Source organism: Strongylocentrotus purpuratus, unplaced genomic scaffold, assembly GCF_000002235.5.
Source record: "Strongylocentrotus purpuratus isolate Spur 01 unplaced genomic scaffold, Spur_5.0 spur5_scaffold_2, whole genome shotgun sequence".
Lineage (NCBI taxonomy): Eukaryota > Metazoa > Echinodermata > Echinoidea > Camarodonta > Strongylocentrotidae > Strongylocentrotus > Strongylocentrotus purpuratus.
The window spans coordinates 16,938,565-16,964,919 of NW_022145605.1; the positions used below are offsets into that span (position 1 = coordinate 16,938,565).

The 26,355-nt window shown below is 36.4% G+C and overlaps 2 protein-coding genes across 4 annotated transcripts; one reads left to right on the forward strand and one right to left on the reverse strand.

Moving 5' to 3' along the window:
• The first annotated feature begins 877 nt into the window (after window positions 1-877).
• On the forward strand, window positions 878-3,476 carry LOC115926702. 2 transcript variants are annotated; one of them, XM_030991830.1, is made up of 3 exons: window positions 878-1,524; window positions 1,826-1,954; window positions 2,125-3,476. In XM_030991830.1, exons 1-3 carry the CDS (start codon window positions 1,362-1,364, stop codon window positions 3,399-3,401), a joined length of 1,569 nt encoding a protein of 522 aa, XP_030847690.1. In that variant the 5' UTR covers window positions 878-1,361; the 3' UTR covers window positions 3,402-3,476. The 2 variants fall into 2 exon arrangements, with proteins under 2 accessions (XP_030847690.1, XP_030847691.1); XM_030991831.1 differs by lacking the exon at window positions 1,826-1,954.
• Window positions 3,477-10,335: 6,859 nt separating this feature from the next.
• LOC115926703 lies at window positions 10,336-12,839 on the reverse strand. Of its 2 annotated transcripts, XM_030991833.1 has the most exons (3): window positions 12,198-12,839; window positions 11,768-11,896; window positions 10,336-11,594 (listed from the first exon to the last, which is right to left on the reverse strand). In XM_030991833.1, exons 1-3 carry the CDS (start codon window positions 12,358-12,360, stop codon window positions 10,735-10,737), a joined length of 1,152 nt encoding a protein of 383 aa, XP_030847693.1. In that variant the 5' UTR covers window positions 12,361-12,839; the 3' UTR covers window positions 10,336-10,734. The 2 variants fall into 2 exon arrangements, with proteins under 2 accessions (XP_030847693.1, XP_030847694.1); XM_030991834.1 differs by lacking the exon at window positions 11,768-11,896.
• Window positions 12,840-26,355: the final 13,516 nt, after the last annotated feature.

Below are 26,355 nucleotides of genomic sequence, written 5' to 3' on the forward strand. Positions count from 1 at the left end.
TTGTGATTTTAAACAAGTTGTTCAAAATGTTGATCAACTAAGTGTTTAAACTTTAAACAACTCGAGTTGCTTAACATTTTAAACAACTCTTAGATCAGGTCACCCGTTAATCAAGAGTTGTTTAAACTTTTAAACAACTTGTTCACAAAAATTTTAACTGTGTATGTGACGTTGTATCATTGTTTTGTCATAGTAAAGGGTAACTAATAAACTGTTTAATCATGCCATATTCATAATTGTGGTGCCACGGATGACTGAGCAACAGGCTTTCCAAAAAGGATTGTCGTTGTGGTCTAGTGGATGAGTCACCCGACTGCAGATCACAATGTACGGGGTTCAAATCCCAGCCCGGTACTAAACGTTCTTTGGCAAGATGTTGATCTACATTTGCCACTCTCCACCGAGGTGTTGAATAGGTAGGCTACCCGGTAGGATGCGAAAGTTAATGTACAATGTAGTTGGTTTGAATTGTGAGCGTCTGTGAAATGAAGCCTGACTGGAATACTCCCCAGGGAGTGGAGATTGGAGAATGTGCATACATTGTGTGCAGGAAAGCCTGAATCCGATGGCCGGGGTAATAAAATATATGTAAATTATTATTATTATTATTATTTGTATACTGCGCTTTTCCCAGAGTGGCCCAAAGCGCTTACAACAAGAAGAATCATACAAAAAATAAAAATGAAAACTTACATCATCCTAAAAATCTGGATTACAAAAAAGAAATGTTTTAAGTCCCTTTTTGAATGAAAAGACAGATGGTGATTGTCTGAGTGTTAAAGGTAGCCTATTCCAATATGTAGATGCAGTTATAGTAAAGCGCTTAGAGACATCGTCTTAAGCACTGTGTTAAAGTGCTATATAAAAGCGGAATGTTCGTTAGAAGATAGGTACCCCTATATAGGAAGTGTTAATTGGCATTTCCGGTTAATTAGTTAATCCTTCCGGTTAATTAGTTAATCCTTCCGGTGACTTCCGGTAAACAATAGGGGAGTGTTAATGAGTTAATTGGGGTGTCCTTCCGGCGGAAGTTACGTAATGAGGGTACATCCCCTGGAGGAAGTTCTTTTGTTTACATCATTCATTCATTCATGGAGAGGTGGAGGATGGACGTGTGTAGGGTACGAGGGACAAGGACCAAATGACCAAACAATGGGCCACCCGGCATGTATGTTGAATGTGTGTGTTACCGACCAATGAGAATGCGAGGATTTTTTTAGAAAGGAAGTGACCCAAAGTTGGTACTTGTTTGTGATTGGACGAGAGAAAATGGTGAACCTATGGGCAAGTATCATCTAACTGTCGTTGAGTCAACATCGCTTTGTTTTTGTTGTAATACTGGCCAGATTCTATAATGTACCATGATTTCTACATGTGATTTAATGCACAAGCTTCGGGCATGTACATGCCTGGAAGAAGTATCGAGTTTTCGTGAGGAATATTATGAAGACCTTGAACCAGAACAACATGCTTTGGTATTTGCAAGGTCATCCTACTTTTTGAGTTTGCAGGACTTGGAAGATGGTAAGTGCTAATCATATTTATTTATTTATTTTCATATTCATAATTGAATAATTTTGTAGTGTTACCATATCGGGTTTGCATCTGGAATTCAAGAAGGAGATTAAGCATCGAAAATCCATAATAGGCAACGATGTGACATAATGAGTGTTTTTTTTTTGTTCAATGCAAATTAAATAATGATTGATATCTCCATTTGAAACATAAACTCACGTGTAAGCAAAAAAAAAAAAAGATTTATAAAGTATTATAAAGTATACGTTCAAATTATAAATTTAATTAAATTATTCAATTATACTTGTAGGGATTACCGATGATGATTTAGTGGATGTGTTCGTCGAGAACCAACAGCCCCCTCTCCCCCTAGCAACGCAGCACCAGCAAGGTCTTCCACATGACGCAGCTACTCCATGGCAACCAAATTTTGATGACGGTTAGTGTATACTTCATTTATATATACATCAATGCAAAGGATCATTGGATGAATGTTCATTTTTTTTTTTCATGTATGAAGACAACACAATACATTGTAGCGGTTGAATGAAACTTTTTATCCGTTCTTATATATCTTTTTTTTTTTTTTTTTTTTTTTTTATCTCATAGGCATTTCCGATGACCATTTAATGGAGATGGACATCAATACAAATAAGCCATGTGACGCAACATCAGTACCTGGCCCCTCTAACCGCCAACCAGCAGCAACAGCAGTGGCTGGACCCTCCCGCCATCCAGCATCAGCAGTGGCCGGACCCTCCCGACAACCACCAGCAGTGGCTGGACCTTCCCGTCAACCAAGAGCAGTGGCCGGACCCTCCCGACAACCACCATCAGTAGCCGGACCCTCCCACAGTCAACCAAGAGCAGCAGCAGTAGCCGGACCCTCGTCTTTTCATGTTGGGGGGTCTAAGAAACGTGTTGTAGATGCACCGCCTGCAAGAGAACCCAATCTCCCTACTCATCACGTGACCAAAGTGAGTCAAAAACATGTACGCAAATACAATGCTAATGTAACTGATTACACCGTTTCTTTCCAACCCATAGAAAATAACGGTCCCATGATAGAAATGATGCCACGCGTAAATGAGATGTTTGAAAATATCATTGAAGAGATGGTTGAGGGGGTAAATGATAGAGATTTTGTTAGGATTGTTTTCAATTCCCCACAATTAGATAGACCCGTTAGTATGCCATTTGTAAGGAGGGATCAAATGAATCACGAAGCATTTGCAACCAAACTTGAGAATACTATTCAATCGAATGATAAGGTAAGCTTGGACGAAACAATCTCTTTCAACATATTACACATGGCTATGCCAAATGGTGGTGGTTCCAATGTGAAGTGCTTAACCATCGAAGAGACATTGTCCAGAAAAAGATGCATCATCAGGATGAAGAATAAAGATAACATGTGTTGTCCAAGGGCTATCGTAACTGGCATTGCCCGGATTGAAAAACACCCTAATTTTGAGTCGATCAAACGTGGTTACAAACAGCAAAGGGAATATGCCATTGAGCTGTATAAACAGGCCAAACTTCCAGAAAATACCAAATGTGGCATCGAAGAGATTAAACTCTTCGAAAAGACGGAATTCATGGCCGGTTTCAGGGTGGTGGTTGTTTCAAAAGAGCACTTAAACTTCATTACGTATGCTGGCCCCGAAGACAGGCAGCATACCATTTATCTGTATGTTCATGACAATCACTTTGATCTCATTACATCAATGGCCGCCTTCTACAACAAGTCATATTTTTGCCACGAGTGTTTGGTAGGATACGACAAGAAACTCAGACACGACTGCATTTTCCGCTGCAAACTTTGCAAGGGAGATGACTGCCCCGCCTCCAATGACCCCGATTCCTACAAATGCATTAGCACCTGACTTGATGTACAAAGAGCATTAGCGCCTTTACACCTTCTTATTTTGTTTTCTTTAAACAAAAAAACTTTTTTATCATTACGTTTTTTTCTTTTTTCTTTTAAAAGTTTCATAATATTATTATTTTTTTTTATTTTTTTATTTTTTTTTGGTAGATCATTTTGCACGAACCGATCATTTTTTTGTCCACTTTGAAGACTTGATTCTTTAAAGATGTCATTTCTTTTTCTTTAAAAAAGGTGTATAACATTTTCTTTATTAGATAATTTTGCACGAACCGATCTTTTTTGTTTCCACTTTGAAGACTTGATGCAAACAAAAAAGTGTTTACGCCTGTACGCTTTTTTTCTTAATTTATATTAACATTTTTTTTTGTGTGTGTGTGTGTGTTAACTTTCTGTCAAGATGATATTTCTTTATCTTTAAAAAAGTTTTATAACTTTTTCTTTACTGATAAGTTTGCACGAATCGATCTTTTTTTCCACTTTAAAGACTTGATGCAAAAAAGTCTTAACGCCTGTACGCTTTTTTAATTTGTTTTAACATTTGTTTTTTGTTTTTTGTTTAAATTTCTGTCAAGATGTTATTTCTTTATCTTTAAAAAAGTTTTAAAACTTTTTCTTTAAAAGATAATTTTGCACGAACCGATCTTTTTTTTTTTCCACTTTGAAGACTTCATGCAAAAAGATGTTAACGCCTGTACGCTTTTTTAATTTGTTTTAACATTTCATTTTTTTTGTGGTTGGTCATTTTGCACGAACGGATCATTTTTTTTTCCACTTTGATTCTCTCAAGACATTATTTCTTTTTCTTTTAAATAAGTTTTATACTTTTTTTTTTTTTAAAGATCATTGTTGCACGAACCAATCTTTTTTTTTCCTTCCACTTTGAAGATTAGATAGAAAAAAAAAGTGTTAACGCCTGTACGCTTTTTTACAAATTTGTTTTAAATTGTTTTGATTTAACTTTCTGTCAAGACGTTATTTCTTTTTCTTTATAAGATTATTTTGCAAAACTCGATCATTCCCCCCCCCCCACCCCTTTGAAGACTTGATGTACAAAAAAGCATCAACGTCTGTACACTTTCTTTATTCTTATTTTTATTTTTTTTAAACTTTCTGTCATTACGTTATTCTTTTCTTTAACATTTTGTATAATTTGTTGGATCATTTTGTACGAATCGATATGTTTAACCCTATTTAAAGACTTGATGCAAAAAAGTATTAATACCTGTACATTTTCTTACTTTATTTAATTTTTTTTTTTACTTTACGTCAAGGGCGTTATTCCTTGTTTCTATACAGACTCGACATGAATTTTTCTCTCGTAATAATGTACAAGTTCCGACAAGATTGAGAACAACTTTTATATGGTTGCATGTTTAAGAAACGATTTGTATATATATATTTTTTTTTGTCAATTTTTTTTTTAATGCACTGGACGGCCCTTTCAATATCGAATAATGATCTTCCAAGGGGGCCCTGTCTTTATAGTTCAAATGCATTTATAATGAAAAAAACATATTATATAAATTATAATACAATAGAAACAAGAATAAAGTACAAAAACATTCAAAACTAAGATTTAGAACAATGACACAGCATAACTCCCCAAAAAAGGTTTACAAAATATGACAATACTGTCATACAATATCAATATAAATATGAATCAAAAGACAGAAATCGTTTCTCAGAGGGCATTCACAATACTTATCTGTTCGTATTACATCTTCAATGATAATAAAGATAATTTACTTGTACGTAAATCAGGCGATAGGGTACTCCACATGAGTGAACCTTAGTAGTGAAGGGATCTTGTAAAACAATCAGTTGTAGGTCTTGTGATTAAGAGTAGGGAATGTTCCGCATGTCTCGTATAAATGAACACTGGTACAAAATTCTCGGAATAATAATTGTTTTCAGCTCCAAAGGTATACATTTTGTTGTGTGTGGATTATATGCATATTATAGACAAAATGTGGTACTCCATTCTCCGACAAACCGATTGCCAAGAATTTTCAGATAACATAAAAAAAACATGAGGTGTAGAAATCTGCGTTAAATACAAGTCTTGCATAGTTGGGGTTTGAAATGTTTGAACTCTTGTTATGTTACATATTGCACCCGGCACCTCGCCACAGTATTTTCACAGTAGTTAATGTACGATTTACAAAAGAAAAGAGAAGAATATTATTATAGGTCATTAATAAAACACGTTTGGGACAAGAGATATCGATTGTGTCTGATAAAACCAATAGTTATTGGCAATGCAGTACATGATCTATAAATGCGACATTTCCAAAGTAGGGAAGACTTAATGATCAATACAAGTCCTGATTTATATTCGTGTTTCACTTGTTCGAGAAATGATGATATTACTGCTTCAAAGGCTGTAAAATCAGATCAATGCAGATTGTTACTAATATTCGATATTCTAGCAAGTAGTAACTGTTTGCTTCGGCAGTTTAGATGACAAGGGGGGTGGGGGTATCAATGATGATGATTATTACAAGTGGAATCTCGAAGGATAATAACATTTGAAGTAGATTGTAAAGGTTTTTTTTTTCCTTTAAATTGGAGTTCTGCTTTAGAATAGAAGTCAGTTGAAGAACTAGGTATTCGATAAACAATAGCAATTAAACGAAATTGTGGATATTTAAATCTTCCTTCAAACCTTAACATTTCAAGGTTCTCATGTTTTAAATCATGTTTGCAGTTGTAAATCAAATTCTAATTTCTAGTTAATATAACAAGCAACAACACTACCTGATATATTGTTATCTTTTCTTACAAGATTGTAACTACTTAAATCAAGCTCAGAATCAAGGCTTCTTGCAAGTCAAGTTTATCAAAAGGATTGTTAAACAAATGGTTTATGTGGTTAAATTCCCATCTAGTGCTATGTATATGTAAGTGAGCTATTGTAAAAAAAAACCTTTCTATCAAAATCCAGATTTCCCGGCGAAACATTTTATTTTAGTTTGTTTAGTTTATCATTATCATAAAACAACAATAATATCTACAGCATCATGTGAGTTAAAAGGCATATATTCCTTCACCATTAACCATACACTACTATCATCACGATCCGCGACATGAAGGTAGCCATGATTCATTGATAGTGTTGCGTTGATGAAACAAATGATCTAATTGACTGTTGCTTGTGGAATACCGTATTGTGATAATGTCAAAAACGTTGTGATTGGATAAGTATCTCGAGTCAAGTGATACAAATGTATTTATGTTTTTCTCCGTTTTTCAAATAATGCGCGAGTTTTGTGCTTGTACGACTTTCAGGGAACGTTATCAGATATATATTTTTTTTAAACAATATCATGTAAAAAACAACAACATGTAGTTCCTTGAGATGGGTCACGAAAGTAAACAAGTTTCGGCGAGTGGACACTTTTCGCGAATCGTAGACTCATCGCGCCGATCTAGACTGCGGTGAGATGGGTCACATCTCGCACGTAGACTGCGGCGCGATGAGTCTACGATTCGCGAAAAGTGTCCACTCGCCGAAACTTGTTTACTTTCGTGACCCATCTCAAGGAACTACATGTTGTTGTTTTTTACATGATATTGTTTAAAAAAAATATATATCTGATAACGTTCCCTGAAAGTCGTACAAGCACAAAACTCGCGCATTATTTGAAAAACGGAGAAAAACATAAATACATTTGTATCACTTGACTCGAGATACTTATCCAATCACAACGTTTTTGACATTATCACAATACGGTATTCCACAAGCAACAGTCAATTAGATCATTTGTTTCATCAACGCAACACTATCAATGAATCATGGCTACCTTCATGTCGCGGATCGTGATGATAGTAGTGTATGGTTAATGGTGAAGGAATATATGCCTTTTAACTCACATGATGCTGTAGATATTCTTGTTGTTTTATGATAATGATAAACTAAACAAACTAAAATAAAATGTTTCGCCGGGAAATCTGGATTTTGATAGAAAGGTTTTTTTTTACAATAGCTCACTTACATATACATAGCACTAGATGGGAATTTAACCACATAAACCATTTGTTTAACAATCCTTTTGATAAACTTGACTTGCAAGAAGCCTTGATTCTGAGCTTGATTTAAGTAGTTACAATCTTGTAAGAAAAGATAACAATATATCAGGTAGTGTTGTTGCTTGTTATATTAACTAGAAATTAGAATTTGATTTACAACTGCAAACATGATTTAAAACATGAGAACCTTGAAATGTTAAGGTTTGAAGGAAGATTTAAATATCCACAATTTCGTTTAATTGCTATTGTTTATCGAACACCTAGTTCTTCAACTGACTTCTATTCTAAAGCAGAACTCCAATTTAAAGGAGAAAAAAAAACCTTTACAATCTACTTCAAATGTTATTATCCTTCGAGATTCCACTTGTAATAATCATCATCATTGATACCCCCACCCCCCTTGTCATCTAAACTGCCGAAGCAAACAGTTACTACTTGCTAGAATATCGAATATTAGTAACAATCTGCATTGATCTGATTTTACAGCCTTTGAAGCAGTAATATCATCATTTCTCGAACAAGTGAAACACGAATATAAATCAGGACTTGTATTGATCATTAAGTCTTCCCTACTTTGGAAATGTCGCATTTATAGATCATGTACTGCATTGCCAATAACTATTGGTTTTATCAGACACAATCGATATCTCTTGTCCCAAACGTGTTTTATTAATGACCTATAATAATATTCTTCTCTTTTCTTTTGTAAATCGTACATTAACTACTGTGAAAATACTGTGGCGAGGTGCCGGGTGCAATATGTAACATAACAAGAGTTCAAACATTTCAAACCCCAACTATGCAAGACTTGTATTTAACGCAGATTTCTACACCTCATGTTTTTTTTTATGTTATCTGAAAATTCTTGGCAATCGGTTTGTCGGAGAATGGAGTACCACATTTTGTCTATAATATGCATATAATCCACACACAACAAAATGTATACCTTTGGAGCTGAAAACAATTATTATTCCGAGAATTTTGTACCAGTGTTCATTTATACGAGACATGCGGAACATTCCCTACTCTTAATCACAAGACCTACAACTGATTGTTTTACAAGATCCCTTCACTACTAAGGTTCACTCATGTGGAGTACCCTATCGCCTGATTTACGTACAAGTAAATTATCTTTATTATCATTGAAGATGTAATATGAACAGATAAGTATTGTGAATGCCCTCTGAGAAACGATTTCTGTCTTTTGATTCATATTTATATTGATATTGTATGACAGTATTGTCATATTTTGTAAACCTTTTTTGGGGAGTTATGCTGTGTCATTGTTCTAAATCTTAGTTTTGAATGTTTTTGTACTTTATTCTTGTTTCTATTGTATTATAATTTATATAATATGTTTTTTTCATTATAAATGCATTTGAACTATAAAGACAGGGCCCCCTTGGAAGATCATTATTCGATATTGAAAGGGCCGTCCAGTGCATTAAAAAAAAAATTGACAAAAAAAAATATATATATACAAATCGTTTCTTAAACATGCAACCATATAAAAGTTGTTCTCAATCTTGTCGGAACTTGTACATTATTACGAGAGAAAAATTCATGTCGAGTCTGTATAGAAACAAGGAATAACGCCCTTGACGTAAAGTAAAAAAAAAATTTAATAAAGTAAGAAAATGTACAGGTATTAATACTTTTTTGCATCAAGTCTTTAAATAGGGTTAAACATATCGATTCGTACAAAATGATCCAACAAATTATACAAAATGTTAAAGAAAAGAATAACGTAATGACAGAAAGTTTAAAAAAATAAAAATAAGAATAAAGAAAGTGTACAGACGTTGATGCTTTTTTGTACATCAAGTCTTCAAAGGGGTGGGGGGGGGGGGGGGGAATGATCGAGTTTTGCAAAATAATCTTATAAAGAAAAAGAAATAACGTCTTGACAGAAAGTTAAATCAAAACAATTTAAAACAAATTTGTAAAAAAGCGTACAGGCGTTAACACTTTTTTTTTCTATCTAATCTTCAAAGTGGAAGGAAAAAAAAAAGATTGGTTCGTGCAACAATGATCTTTAAAAAAAAAAAAAAAGTATAAAACTTATTTAAAAGAAAAAGAAATAATGTCTTGAGAGAATCAAAGTGGAAAAAAAATGATCCGTTCGTGCAAAATGACCAACCACAAAAAAAAAATGAAATGTTAAAACAAATTAAAAAAGCGTACAGGCGTTAACATCTTTTTGCATGAAGTCTTCAAAGTGGAAAAAAAAAAAGATCGGTTCGTGCAAAATTATCTTTTAAAGAAAAAGTTTTAAAACTTTTTTAAAGATAAAGAAATAACATCTTGACAGAAATTTAAACAAAAAACAAAAAACAAATGTTAAAACAAATTAAAAAAGCGTACAGGCGTTAAGACTTTTTTTGCATCAAGTCTTTAAAGTGGAAAAAAAGATCGGTTCGTGCAAACTTATCAGTAAAGAAAAAGTTATAAAACTTTTTTAAAGATAAAGAAATATCATCTTGACAGAAAGTTAACACACACACACACACAAAAAAAAATGTTAATATAAATTAAGAAAAAAAGCGTACAGGCGTAAACACTTTTTTGTTTGCATCAAGTCTTCAAAGTGGAAACAAAAAAGATCGGTTCGTGCAAAATTATCTAATAAAGAAAATGTTATACACCTTTTTTAAAGAAAAAGAAATGACATCTTTAAAGAATCAAGTCTTCAAAGTGGACAAAAAAAATGATCGGTTCGTGCAAAATGATCTACCAAAAAAAAATAAAAAAATAAAAAAAAATAATAATATTATGAAACTTTTAAAAGAAAAAAGAAAAAACGTAATGATAAAAAAGTTTTTTTGTTTAAAGAAAACAAAATAAGAAGGTGTAAAGGCGCTAATGCTCTTTGTACATCAAGTCAGGTGCTAATGCATTTGTAGGAATCGGGGTCATTGGAGGCGGGGCAGTCATCTCCCTTGCAAAGTTTGCAGCGGAAAATGCAGTCGTGTCTGAGTTTCTTGTCGTATCCTACCAAACACTCGTGGCAAAAATATGACTTGTTGTAGAAGGCGGCCATTGATGTAATGAGATCAAAGTGATTGTCATGAACATACAGATAAATGGTATGCTGCCTGTCTTCGGGGCCAGCATACGTAATGAAGTTTAAGTGCTCTTTTGAAACAACCACCACCCTGAAACCGGCCATGAATTCCGTCTTTTCGAAGAGTTTAATCTCTTCGATGCCACATTTGGTATTTTCTGGAAGTTTGGCCTGTTTATACAGCTCAATGGCATATTCCCTTTGCTGTTTGTAACCACGTTTGATCGACTCAAAATTAGGGTGTTTTTTCAATCCGGGCAATGCCAGTTACGATAGCCCTTGGACAACACATGTTATCTTTATTCTTCATCCTGATGATGCATCTTTTTCTGGACAATGTCTCTTCGATGGTTAAGCACTTCACATTGGAACCACCACCATTTGGCATAGCCATGTGTAATATGTTGAAAGAGACTGTTTCGTCCAAGCTTACCTTATCATTCGATTGAATAGTATTCTCAAGTTTGGTTGCAAATGCTTCGTGATTCATTTGATCCCTCCTTACAAATGGCATACTAACGGGTCTATCTAATTGTGGGGAATTGAAAACAATCCTAACAAAATCTCTATCATTTACCCCCTCAACCATCTCTTCAATGATATTTTCAAACATCTCATTTACGCGTGGCATCATTTCTATCATGGGACCGTTATTTTCTATGGGTTGGAAAGAAACGGTGTAATCAGTTACATTAGCATTGTATTTGCGTACATGTTTTTGACTCACTTTGGTCACGTGATGAGTAGGGAGATTGGGTTCTCTTGCAGGCGGTGCATCTACAACACGTTTCTTAGATCCCCCAACATGAAAAGACGAGGGTCCGGCTACTGCTGCTGCTCTTGGTTGACTGTGGGAGGGTCCGGCTACTGATGGTGGTTGTCGGGAGGGTCCGGCCACTGCTCTTGGTTGACGGGAAGGTCCAGCCACTGCTGGTGGTTGTCGGGAGGGTCCGGCCACTGCTGATGCTGGATGGCGGGAGGGTCCAGCCACTGCTGTTGCTGCTGGTTGGCGGTTAGAGGGGCCAGGTACTGATGTTGCGTCACATGGCTTATTTGTATTGATGTCCATCTCCATTAAATGGTCATCGGAAATGCCTATGAGATAAAAAAAAAAAAAGAAAAAAAAAAAAAGATATATAAGAACGGATAAAAAGTTTCATTCAACCACTACAATGTATTGTGTTGTCTTCATACATGAAAAAAAAAAAATGAACATTCATCCAATGATCCTTTGCATTGATGTATATATAAATGAAGTATACACTAACCGTCATCAAAATTTGGTTGCCATGGAGTAGCTGCGTCATGTGGAAGACCTTGCTGGTGCTGCGTTGCTAGGGGGAGAGGGGGCTGTTGGTTCTCGACGAACACATCCACTAAATCATCATCGGTAATCCCTACAAGTATAATTGAATAATTTAATTAAATTTATAATTTGAACGTATACTTTATAATACTTTATAAATCTTTTTTTTTTTTTGCTTACACGTGAGTTTATGTTTCAAATGGAGATATCAATCATTATTTAATTTGCATTGAACAAAAAAAAACACTCATTATGTCACATCGTTGCCTATTATGGATTTTTCGATGCTTAATCTCCTTCTTGAATTCCAGATGCAAACCCGATATGGTAACACTACAAAATTATTCAATTATGAATATGAAAATAAATAAATAAATATGATTAGCACTTACCATCTTCCAAGTCCTGCAAACTCAAAAAGTAGGATGACCTTGCAAATACCAAAGCATGTTGTTCTGGTTCAAGGTCTTCATAATATTCCTCACGAAAACTCGATACTTCTTCCAGGCATGTACATGCCCGAAGCTTGTGCATTAAATCACATGTAGAAATCATGGTACATTATAGAATCTGGCCAGTATTACAACAAAAACAAAGCGATGTTGACTCAACGACAGTTAGATGTCATATGATACTTGCCCATAGGTTCACCATTTTCTCTCGTCCAATCACAAACAAGTACCAACTTTGGGTCACTTCCTTTCTAAAAAAATCCTCGCATTCTCATTGGTCGGTAACACACACATTCAACATACATGCCGGGTGGCCCATTGTTTGGTCATTTGGTCCTTGTCCCTCGTACCCTACACACGTCCATCCTCCACCTCTCCATGAATGAATGAATGATGTAAACAAAAGAACTTCCTCCAGGGGATGTACCCTCATTACGTAACTTCCGCCGGAAGGACACCCCAATTAACTCATTAACACTCCCCTATTGTTTACCGGAAGTCACCGGAAGGATTAACTAATTAACCGGAAGGATTAACTAATTAACCGGAAATGCCAATTAACACTTCCTATATAGGGGTACCTATCTTCTTTCGTTTCATTTTAGTCGCTATGAAATTTAATGGAAAGTTCTTTATCTAGCTACGACGGGTACTGTAGGAGTGGAAACACAATGTTATGGCTTCCAGATATTTTGAAATAAAAACACTACATCATGTTCCAAATACAATGATTGATGTTATCGTAACTATTGAACTATTATAAAGTAGGCTTGCGGGTACACCATGTGAGAGAGAGGGAGGATTGAGGAGTCCTGAAAAGGACTCTCGGTAATCTTTCTTGAGGGTACTATTGAACTATTTGAAAAGAGAATTGTGCTCCGTTTAGTGTGTGTGGGTGTGAGGATAATGTGCATAGTTATGTCTATGGTGATGATGATGATGATGATCCAACTACTACACTACTACTTCTACGTCTACTATACTAGTCCTCATGCCCAGTATCATACCAAATGAAGCACTGAGAGTTGCAGCCAGCATCAGGAAGTTCTTCGGCATAATATGTAATGCGAATAATAGGATGATCCCACTGTGATTGGAGCCTCAGGATCGTAACAAGACACACAAGCTTCCTGGCTGATCTTGAAATTGACGTGTTATTTGAAACAATAAAGAAATCGAATTTTCTTTTAGGTCTATTTGTTACTCGTTATTCTAGTCGTTATTAATTGTTTTATACTCCTTTATACACCTAACATCCACACATACACACACACACTCTCTTTTTCACTTTCTCTCTCTCTCTCTCTCTTTCTCTCTCCCTTTCCCTTTCCCTTTCAACTTCCCCCACCTATACTCTCCATCCTAAAACTGCTCCCCCCAACAACAAATGTGAAAATGAATGGTAACAAAGCATCTGCGCATAATCAATGAGCTCTGTGATATCAGATACATAAATGTGAAGCCTATAACAAAACGCGTCACATCTACCATATTTTATAATGTAGGTCAGTACATCCACGCAGGCAGACGGCCGAGGCGGTAGCAAATATTGACACTTCGCTTAGGATATCGTCTGCACAAAAAAAGGCAACTGTCGGCACCAATGTGTGGATATTAGATTTATCATAGATAGCATGTTTGCATTTAGAGTGTGTGGGTGTGTATGTGCGTGTGTATGAATATAGCATTAACATAATGTCCTTTTAATGTTCAGTACCGGTATATATCGCAGGGCTATATAATTATAGTCCCGACCTATCCAGTTACCCCCCCCCCCCCCCCTCTCATCCTCTCCCCTGACACTTGCAGTCGGAGGGCATACTGTGAATGATCGGATTTCTTTGCTCACCGTAATATAATGTTTCACTACGGGATAGAAATCCTACATAGATCCATGCTTTGGCATAGGTAGCACACTGCTGATATGAGAAATTTATGATGCATTTCGTAACTTTTTAATGCGTCTGGTCAACATTAATAACTGCTAGGTGTTGTATTGTGTTTGCACATGTATTCTCCGAGGGCACGGGTTCATTCTCCTATTGGGTACCGAATACATATTAGCATAGCGTTCAATTATTGGGCTTGTTCACAGAACACATAATATTTCCCGAATAGGTTAGGTTTACGCTGTCAAGTTTTAGTGAAAGTTGATGAAACTAGAAAAATGAAAGCTTTTGTTGTTTGACATCCGAATTTTGTTGTCTATTATGTTTAGGTGTCTTAATTTCACCCAAAGCCTGAATGGCCAAGGCATGTTTATTACATAATTATTATTACAGTCAAACCTGTCTATAGCGACCGCCCAAGGGAAACACAAAGAGTGGTCTTAGTAGACAGGTGGTCTTTGTAGACAGGTTCCTTTAGTACATGTTTCAATGAGAAACCATTTTCAAGGGAGACAACAAATGTAGTCTTTGTAGACAGGTGGTCACTACAGCAGGTTTGACTGTATTATCTTAATTGAAATGACCTTTGTGGAGGTGTCGTGGCATTTTGACAATATATTAATCGACATTAAGTTTGTCACTCTCCACCCTGATGTAAATGGGTTCCTGGCATATGACGGAGTAATAACAATTTCAGGACCCTCATGAAGATCTCGATTGGTGCTGATGAGGCCTTCATGAGTAAACAATATTATCATCAATATAATTACGTTCCAGTCATTTCATTCTTGTCTTCATACTAATGACAACTTTCCCAAATTGTTATCATTTACACTGATTGTGTGACGTTTACACTACTTTTGTTTGAAATTCGATTTTATTGCCTATTACGTTTAATTGTATCCACGTTACTCAATGACATTTGTTTCTTACATTGTAACACCAGTAAGTTGTGTAATGATTTTGTGACGTTTACACTATCATTTCGTATGACGTCCGAAATTTCTTGTGCAATATGTTTGAGAGTATCCATTTTAGTGGAACCATTGACGACAAAGGCATGATTATGACATTTAAGCTTACTGTCATAATTATTGCAATGACGTTTGACGAATCCATTTATTTGATACATTTCTTTATACCAGTGAAAAAAAGATTGCATAGTCATTACTATGAAAATTCATCAGCGGGTTCTTTTGACGATAGAATATATCAACAACCCTTTTCAGTAAGGCTACCACATGGTGCTCCCGAAAGCCTCAATTTGTGAATAATTAGAGTAATGCTAAAATAGATTATATTACTTTTATTTTTCTGCTCGGCAACTCTATATCAAATCGTATTTCTTGCCTTGAATTTTCAAGAAAGAAAACATCGTTTACTTCCCGCTGGCGATCACTTAAAAAATCTGCGACCGGATAAAATCAGACAGTAATGTCATCGATGACAAGTATCGACAAACTTTTGGCGCGTGCAACAAACATTGAAACGTGCTGGTTCACGAGGCAGGCATCATCTACTCCGCATGCTTTTGTTTAAGCACGTTTTTCTTAAATTTAATGAATAGTGAGTTTTGCCAAGTTTGTATTATTGCATGCGTTGTAAACACGCTTTAATGAATGAGTTGTGTATGTAATTATTATATAACCAGACTGTTACACTAATATGTGTTTTGTTTTATGCATTTTTTCAATGAAATAGCTGTGTATGTGTTTTCTATTGTTGTATATGTTTTTTTTAATTCAACTGGGTAACTCTCTCAGTATTAATACTGTTAATCTGTACCAAAACCAGACATAATGTGATTCGTTTGAGAACGTTGAATAAAATATATATGACTGTATATGCATACCAAACCCAACTGTTATGCCAACATGTGCTTTGGCCAAAAGCTGTTGATGAGGCGTGGTGGGGGTAAGGGTGTGGGCGAGAATAGTGACGTGCGTGAAAGAGATGATGTGCGTGCATAGCGCATGTGAGGGGAAGGGACTTCAGTGACCCCGGGCGAGGGAAAGAGGTCTCTTGAATTAAAACAGGAAGATTGTGATTAGAGAGAGGTGGGAGCAGAGAGCGTGCGAGAGAGAGAGAGAGAGAGAGAAATACGTAAAGAGAGAGATCTATAGAGAGGAGGGTGAGAGAAAGAGAGAGAGAGAGAGAGCGTGTGTGTGTGTGTGAGAGAGAGAGAGAGGGAGAGAGAGAGAGAGAGAGAGAGAGAGGGGGGGGGGGGAGTCGGAAGTAGTGACATACAAAAAACGAGAAGAATGAAGGAGAAAATGCGAATCTATCGGATTCAGGATTTTGCAAAGTACATTATGATTCTGAAAACCTTTGACAATAAATAAAAAGTTTTCACATTCGTATGGTGCTTGAACGATATGATATCCTAGTTAAAAATCTGTGATAAGCAAGAAAAAAGAAGAAAACAGGAATAAAGCATAGTAAAATGAAAGGAGACATTATTTGGGACTTGTTTACTCAAAGTATGCCATTTTGTTTTCAAAGGGCACGAGCTGACTATGCCCCCTAATCGGATACCCCCCTTAGTATTATTAGATTATTATGTTTCCTGCTCATACCCCTTTACATTAAAATAAATCCATTAGATTTTATCTTAATTTCATTCATTTTATTCAAAGTGTTATAATCAATTCGATCGGTGGTTCTAGTAACAACGGAATCAAATTAATATAATTTACTTTCAAGGTTACAAATTGATTATTATCTGTCAAACGATCTCAGCAGAACTGAGCTAAAATAGTTGATGGTTACAGATTAGAAATCAGGATGGAAGCCTCGACACATTATACTCAACACATGCCCGCAGCACGTGGTCTGCGGTGTGCAAATGCGAATGTTTCGTTTTTAGTAATGTGACTTCCAGCGAGTTTCGTATTTGTCTATATTTTGTTGTTCCGAAAATCTTATCTTGTCCTACTTCCATAATCATAAACCAGTTTCTTTGAAATGTGAGCATTGATAGCATTAAGAGCGTCTGTAAAATGGCGCCTTGCTGGAATTCAGTCCCTAAAGACAGAGTATAGGCGTGAACGGGCAGATATTATTCAGGTTTTTAAGTTGTTAACGATCAAGTTACGCGAGGACACAAGTTTTAGTTCTATAAGAGGAAGCACCAGCAACAGGTAACATTGTTCAGTCAAAGAAAGGGTAGTTATTTCTTGGAATGACTTTTTTTGCTGACATTGTTGAGGCATCATCAGTCAATACTTGTCCAAATTTAATGACTACTGAAAACAGAAGTGCAATAAGTTTGAACCTAATTGCTTGAACTAAATGTTGACACTAGCTGTATGAGGATTGATGTGATGAGCTTGAAATGATCATGAATAGGCCTGTTGAATGGCCCTCTACGTATATCCCACAGTGTGTTATGGATGCCCTCATTAGTTTTAACATGCTTTCCGTCACCTTTTGGTGGGCCCATGTTTTAAAGCTTATCTGCCGTAGTTTATAGTAGGGATTAGACTGCCCTGCAAGGTCACTGGGCAGGTGGTTATCTCATCAACTCAGCTCTCAGTTAACATAAGAAAAAGAGGATCATGGGGGACCAATGGTCACCGATTAGTCATTGTTTGTTATATAGAGGGCGCAAGTAGCTACAAGTAGTGCAGTGGGCCTTTAAGTTAGACAAAGCGGCTGGCCTATCTCGCACATCTAAAAGTCACCTCGGAGATGCATTTTAGAATAATCACTGCAAAAGTGATGGAGGTGTTTCATGAATACCTTCTGTTTGCACACTTGAAAATAATACAACCACCTGTGTATTATAGAACGTACCGCCGATGCATAATTTGTTTGAATCAAGCAGTCGTCTCGATGGGTTTTAGAGTTTTGAACGGATGACCTTTATCTGCCCATGCGCAGATGGTATCTCCGAGATGGCTTATCAATAAACTCTCCTGAATTTTGATAAAAACAAGCGGATGCCTGTTTCTGTTCGTTCTCTCTTTCATTCCTTCATTTGTCTTTTCTTTTCCTTTTCCTTTTCCTTTTTTGTAAATGGCGTACCATTATCTCTTATTATATTTCACGCATGCGACATCATTAATAGGATATATCGCGAATTTCATTAGCTCGTGTTTGCAATTTATTTTCCATCTTATCAAATCATGACAGTCAGGTCCATTATTGGACAGTAAGAACACCATTAATTTGCAAAAAGGGATAAGAGGAAAATTGCTAAAAGGAGGAACTCATTTTGTTGTGTCAGAGCAAATGAAAACATGAATTACTTCTTTGGTTCATCCATTAGTGCTGTCAACCCTGTCAACGACTATTATTGAGAGACGCGAGGATTATGAGAAATCGATTAAGCGTAAAGGCCATTTTCGTAGAACGTAACCATATTTAGTATTAATTGTATACTGCCTCGTTACGAATTATTTTACGCATCTTTTACTAATAAAATGTATCTCAATAAATTGCATACAGTATTTGTTGCTATGTAGAACAAGAATTATGGCTTGCACCTTTTAACAGCACGTATTTTACAATACATTTTCTGAACATTCTCGGACAAGCGCTCTTGTACGTCCTTTCCACTTTTTTTTATTTGGCAGGGGCATCGGGGCAGGCGCGTACACAGAGGGAGGGGGGGGGGGTTTGGGGGGTTAAACAAAAATATTCCCACGGCTGACCTAAAAAAGCTGACCTTACCCCCCCCCCCCCCCCAACGGAGCAAAATTTCAAATTTCAAATTTCGAGACCAAAAAAAAAAAAGTTATTCAGCGGCTGGCTGAGTCGTTGCGAAATTTTCGGCCCGATTTATAAATTTTAAACCCCCCCCCTTGAAAAAATCCTGCGTACGCGCCTGCATAGGGGTATGTGCATTATGCACCCCCCCCCCTCCCCCTTAACTGATCCACCACGGATAATTCTGCAGCCCTCACGTTTTGCTGTCACCTAGAAATACGATATCTCCGGCAAGTAGCTATGTCACGGCGCTGCTCTTTCATCCGCCGCAGATGACAAGAGTACGGTTTTTAAAACGATAAGCGCGAAAACCGCGGGAAAACCGCTGATCAAACATCTCACAAATTTCTGTCATATTTGACATTTCATGTGGCGTTCAATAATCATTCACTACTTTTATTTGTGTATCATGTTGAAAACCACAATGCATTATCCATGGTCACCGATGGATGTAGTATTTAGGTGCCTCCTAGTCGCTGTGAATTTTTGTTTAATACAAAGAAAAGAGCTTAAACGAAAGTACGTTGATTGTAGGCCAATACAAAAGCGCATAAAGAAGGAACGGTCCAGCAGGGGACAACAGCAGGCAAAAGCGGATCCAGTAGTATTGCTAAAAAAGGGGGCCAATGGGGGGGGGGCGTAGTGTTTTACAGCATATACAGATTCTAGGCCTCTGCTTGGTCAAATATACAGGCATGACATTCATTACTGCTGGGCAGTATAGCGCAAAATATTGACGGGGCACAGATATCCTGGCGCATACATTATTTAAGGACGTAGTGGTTATACTTAAGACGGTTTTGTGAAACGCTGTGCAGGTTACTAAGAACAAATATCTCATCCTGATTTTCTCTTTCTGAATTAAAACAAACATGAAACCATGCATGGTTATCTTCATTAATAAAGAAATCAAAACTTAACTTTGTTGATGCTTAGGCACATGAATAATATAAAATGTACTAAAATCATATCAATATTCATGTCATTTGTATTCATATCCTACGGATTTGTCCTGCATGTGAGACATTTATTTTCCTTTTGCCAGGAACGGTTAAAGTATAAAGCTTATTTTTAAAGAATTTGTTTACACCCATTTTGTTGTAAAATATTTTGGCATTTGTGTTGGGCCTCTATGTTACATTAATCATGTGCTGCCGACATAATATATGAGCATTTATTTTTCCTTGCAGAGAAAGCGCGTGTGAGTTTCATTTGAAAGTTATCTTTACAGCAACTTTGTCATATATTGTTTTCGTCTTTAATACGCCTCTATATCACAAGAATCATCTTTTACGGTTTGACATAATTTTATTTGCTCTCACATTTAAAACCCATCTTAATTTATAAAATTAGCTTCGCAACTTTGTCGTATTTTTGTCATCTTTATTAGGCCTTTATATTACATAAATCTCCTGTTGCAAATGGACAATATTGGCGGCCGAATAAGGCTCCTGAAAAAAAGCTGTTGATGATTGTCGTTCTTGGTGATATCGCAACCAGGTGTTCTAATTATTATTCTAAGTGATTTCATTGATTGCATTGCTTTTAGTTGACGTCGGTCTCAATCGCACGTGTAGGTACATGGTTTCATGACGATCATAACCCTAGAATAACCTTTTAAAATCTATATCAATCTATTGAAACAGCATCAAGAGCCACAATTCAGATTTGTACTGAATATCGAACCCATGGCCCTACACTAACAGGTGCCTTGCCGGTAAAGTCGGTCTCCCAAGATAAGGATAAGATAAAGAAGACAAAGATAGAATTGATCACAAAAACACGATGATAACGATAAGATTCTACATGTTTTCAAATCATCCCTATGCCCTACACTCTCACATTTCATATTCATATGCAGATACAATATTATTATTATCAATTATACACAATAAAGAAAAAGCCCTCAAAATTCCTCGTCTAATCCTATTCATTGTAATTAATCTAGTGACACAACTTATAGGGGGTTCTAGTTTTATTTTTTATTTAATACGATCAAAAGTGAATGAACATTCAGGTCGTTTCCATGTACTTTAACATTTTACTATTAGTAGAGCATTAGCATGACGATGCTCTTTTTCTAAAATGCTACATGAGCTTTGTTGCTAAGCAACTATAGATTACATGAGGCGATGCATGGCGGGACGACAGGATGGCAGGACAATGGCCGGTATCAGGAAGAGAGAGAGAGAGAGAGAGAGGGAGAGAGAAAGAGAGAGAGAGGGGGAGAGAGAGAGAGAGAGGGGGGGAGAGAGAAAGAGAGAGAGAGAGGGGAGAGAGAGAGAGGGAGAGAGAAAGAGAGAGAGGGAGAGAGAGAAAGAGAGAGAGAGAACGAGAGAGAGGAGATAGAAAGACAGTTTCCTCTTTGTTGCGAATCTCAAAATGATACGGGTTCTCCGTTATGTTTTTTCATTTTCCGTTGATCCACTTAATAACCGCATTGAGTATGTATCAGCATGTAGTTGAAATAAAGATGACATTTCTTTATAAAACGTATCCATTGTCTAAGTGGACAACGTTTTCAGTAAATTATTTTTGTTTGTTTTTTGTTTAAAAGATTTCAATTAGAATAAATTTCGTTCTCTCCATTGTTGTCTATCCCAGTTATTTTATGTTACCTTGGCAGAAGTACGATTATAAAATCTTCATTTTTACGTGGTATAATTATTATATGATCATGATTTTAGAATAAGGGATGAAATTACAATAACATAATTGAGAAAAGTGTTAAGCCAAAACATATCGTGAAACTGCAGCAATATCAAATCTAGTCGTAAACAAAACACTTTCGTTTAAATATCAACATCGCCTAAGGAATAACCCCCAAAACCAGTTTCTTATATCAATACTTTGCAGGTTGTAATCTTACGTTTAAATACTCCAATAACCTACTTCCTCCGGCATTTCACAATGTGTTACTACGTATTTTATTTCAAGGCTGCCATGATGCGTAAATTATTATCATCATAATATATCATTCATTATTAAATAAGTGCTCCAAATACAAGAACCCCCCCCCCCCCACACACAATTGCACATTCACATACCTAAATAAGAACATAAATAACAAGTTTCACAAAAGACATACATTTACATAATATAAACATTTAATCTTAACCCATTTCATTTTATGCCTTTATACCAATGGATTTCTTTCATCATGTTATAATACATTTATTTCTGATTTTATAAATATCACAAGTTTGACCACTCATAATTAGGTACCTTTCCTGAGGCCGCCATTAAGTTTGAGCTATAGCTTAAGATGGCGGTCGCTTGTATTAATCATTTAATCGATTTATATTATAAAATGATTATATTATATTCATTTTGATTTTTTTTTAATAATACAGGGTAGGCTATATATGTTTTTAGTTTGTGTATTTCTTTTAACTATGTTGAAAAATGCAGGGAAAAAAAACTCAGATAAGATTATGCTTTTAAGTGGACAAATACGAAATTCATTTTCGTTTGAGTAAATATGTGAAGGTGAATTCTGAAATATTTTACAAAAGTAACTAAAGATTTGTAACACAGTGATGTCACAGTCACGTATTAAAGGGTGTTTCAAAATGATGAATTTAAAGTTCTAACTTCTTGAAAACAAGTGAACACCTATCCCCATTAACTCCAGTTTCAAGTAATCCCCAAAAATTGTAACCGGAATTCGGAATTCCAAAAGATATAGTCGAGAGACAATCAATTTCCTACAGCAGCTTACTGTACAAATACTTACCTGGCTTACACATCAGACGTGATTCAATTTCTATCGTCATGAATTACTTTAAAACCAGACCATTAAATGTGATTTTAATTCGTGTGCTTTTTCGAAAGTAGTTACCATAATCTGGGAGTTTCAGTGGCAAATCCAGAATATGATATAATTTATTGATTGATTTATGGGTTTCAGGAGGGGGCGTACACTGAATCCAGCCCGACCACCTGATGCTGGATCTGCCACAGAGTGGTCTATAAATCCCCAGATAATTTTCAGTTCACCATACTGGTAACTGTCATCTTGTACACGATGGGGGAACATAAAACGGGGTCGCATAATTGGACTGGCTATTTACTTTCCTACCTTTTTAATTTATTTTCTTCCATCGCTTTCCAGTTAGTGGTGAATGAAAGCTTAAGTACGTCCGAAGTGTTACCAACAAGATTCCTTCGTCATCATACCTGCGCGAATTAGTAATTCCATCGCTGGATTCTTCCGTCCTCACTTTCTTTTTTAACATGTCATCGCTGCAGTTGATAATCTGTGACCGCTGTAACATGTTTCAGAATTAACCTTCATACGTATATTCAAACGAAAATCAAATTGAATGTCGTATTAGTCCATCTTAAAGAATCATCTTATCTGAGTTGATATTTAAACAAAAATATTTTTTTGTTCTCGACTCGCCATAATATTATAATAATCATTACTATACAGTTTCACAATCTGCACTAAATTCCCATATTTGTTCATACATTATGATAATAATATACCATACTTACAGTCAGTTAAACTATTTATACCTTCAGTAATTAAGAGTTGATTTATTGACCCAATTCGACGTAATTGGTAATGGGTTATTGTCATATCCAGCATTGTATTTCAGTTTGGTTTTTGTTGCGTGCTGTATTGTTTTGATGTTCTGATACATATTCTGCATGTCAAGGGTTTGTTTGTACAGCTATGAAACTATACAAGAATAACGTTGTACAGCTTCATTTCCTAGTAGTACAACGCCTATCCTATGGAATCACTGAAAGCTAGCCGATTCTTTCAAAAAGTATGTTTTTTCTGGTTGCTACTAGTTAATGTTATCGAAATGTCAGCCCAAAGAGGGAGGAAAAAAAGTTATTAAAAAAAAAAAAAAATCCGACAGACCCAATGTTTTGGCACCTAAAGGGCAATACAGCCTCTTTTTTTTTTTTTTTTTTTTGGGGGGGGGGGGGGGGGGGCGGCGGCCTAATAGTAATAACTCTACATGAAAATCTCAGACGAAGATATTTGGCACTACGAAAGCTGCACTGTTGCCCAGAAAGTTGGAATAAACTATTCTTACCTCTATTCCAGAAATAAATGTGAAAATATTTGTTGTTCTTCATAGACGAAGTTCTGAGGAGATATAAAACTTAAAATCTTTCAATTATAAATCATTTGTAGGAATATAACATCCCGGGGACGACGAATAAATGTAATGCAGAACCGAGGACCTACTTATACCTTATATGAAAAGGCGTTTTGCGTGTGGTCCTCTGAGTGCATGTACAGTTCTTAATTATGTGTGTCCTCGGTCTGGTACTGTAGACAAGGGCGCATACAGACACACTCACGCACACCTAATTGCACGATTCGCTTTGATCGCGTCGCCCACTCGAACACATGTTACAAAACACGAGATATTCCGGCTACATGTATATCAATGGCCATGATTATCTGACAAGGGAATTAATGATAAATGGCTCACACTACATCGCACGCTATCTACGAAAAAGCCTGGGAGCGGACAAACTCTTCATCTAATAAATGAGGATTTAGCTAAGACACCGACAGCATCGAGGCAACAGTTTATTGGCGGGGTCGTCGGGAGGAAAATATAATTTTTTTCTTCTTCCGACTGAGCGGGAGAGGGGGGGGGGGGCTAAAATGGACGCGGAAATACCCCCAAAGTGTGTTATATTTAAGGGGAGTTTAGGGATGAAAACAAGCGATAAATCTATTTCCCAAAATATTGATTCTTGAGCATGTTTATAAACTATTTTATTTGGGCAATTTCATTTCCGTTTGTTTACTTCGTATAGTTAATTGTATACAATTCTGAACGGAATGTATAAAATAGAGAAAAACCGGAGTAACACAACTGAAGCTCCAAGATAAGACAAATAAAGCTTGATGCTTAGTGAGTCCTATAATTTAGCAAAAGACATAGTATTCGGGTTCTTTTTTAATGCAGAACTCTGCAAGAGAGGGGATCAGTGTAAAAATAAGCTGAGGAGAAAGGTAAAGAGAGAAAAAGACAAAGAGATAGAAAGATAAAGAGAGAATGAGAAAGGTAAAGAGAGAGAGACATAGAAAGGTAAAGAGAGAATAGTCGGGAAAGAGAAAGAGATAGAAAGATATAAAAGAGAGAAAGAGAAAGACTGAGAGAGAAAAAGAGAGCAGCTAGGGTAATTAGACGAAGAGAGAAAGATAGAAATAGATAGGAATAAGAGAGAAAGTGAGAAAGAAATAGAAAGGTTAAGAGAGGAAGAGAGAAATAGTGAAAGAGTGAGAGAGAGAAAAGAGAGAGAGAGAAAAGAGAGAGAGAGAGAGAGAGAGAGGAAGAGAAAATAGAGATATTAGAATGAGCCACACAAGGCAATGGGTGATTGCACATCCTAATATTTGAGAACAGATATGAAATTTAAGATGAAATGTAATAATGAACAAAGATGAAAGTTAATTCATATATAATATAGCGGATTGAGAAAACATAATTCGTTTTTGCTTAAAAGCACTGGCGTACTGACGGGGGGGGGGGGTGAGGGGGCAGTTGCCCCCAAATAAAATTAATAGTGGTTTATTTCTAACCAATGATGCTAAAATGATATGATTTTCCGGGTGGTGATGCGAATTTTTTTTTCCTGCCCCCCCCCCCCCCCACAAACATAGTTTTTTTTTTAAATTACGCCACTGCTTAAATGCATACATTTATCCCACTCAATCCCACTGTCAATAAGGAGAGGGCATTACAACCATTTTTTAAAAATTCATATTTCAATTCTTTTGCTGAGAGGGTGCATGAACAGTCTAACCCCTGCCGCCCCGCTATCTCCGCCCCGCGTCTAGACCATAGAGGGACACCCCGCGCTCCGCGCACTGCATCGCATTTTACTCGTTCATCCGCAGTTGGTTAAATTACATGCCACCAGTCATAACGCAGATAGCTGGCATGCGTACACCACACCAGTCGACTCGCTCAGCTCACGTGACATGAGGTACGAGTCCGTGAAACCTTACAAATCAACAAGTGGTTGACGTGAGCGTGGTTGTTTGTGCAACTTCTCTGAGTACATAACTTGGGTGGTCATAATACATGAGAACGCCGCATCCTTCTATGCTGAAATGCTGACCGTGGAAGTAGTCATAGTTTGATGTACAACTCTCATGTCGACGCTTTACGTTTTCTCATGGAATCGCTCGTAATACCTAAGATTTGAGCGTTCGTAGGTTTGGTGAATTGCTTAAGCCATGAGGAATTTACGGTTTGCACGCAGAGCAGCTTTTGGCCGAACAATAATTGATTTTCAGTGGGAATCCAGTTGTAAGCTTTATGTATACGTGATAGCGAAGATGTGATACTACAGATACTTTCAAAGTTCAAGCAACTGCATCGACGGTGAAGCGTAATATTAATCACGGTCGTGTAAGCGATTGATATGCTTGAAGAGCAGACAATTTCTAATTTTGCTGTTTGATTTAACACGTCTGTGTATTACAAAAAAGGAAGCGTATAAGCCGTGTTGCA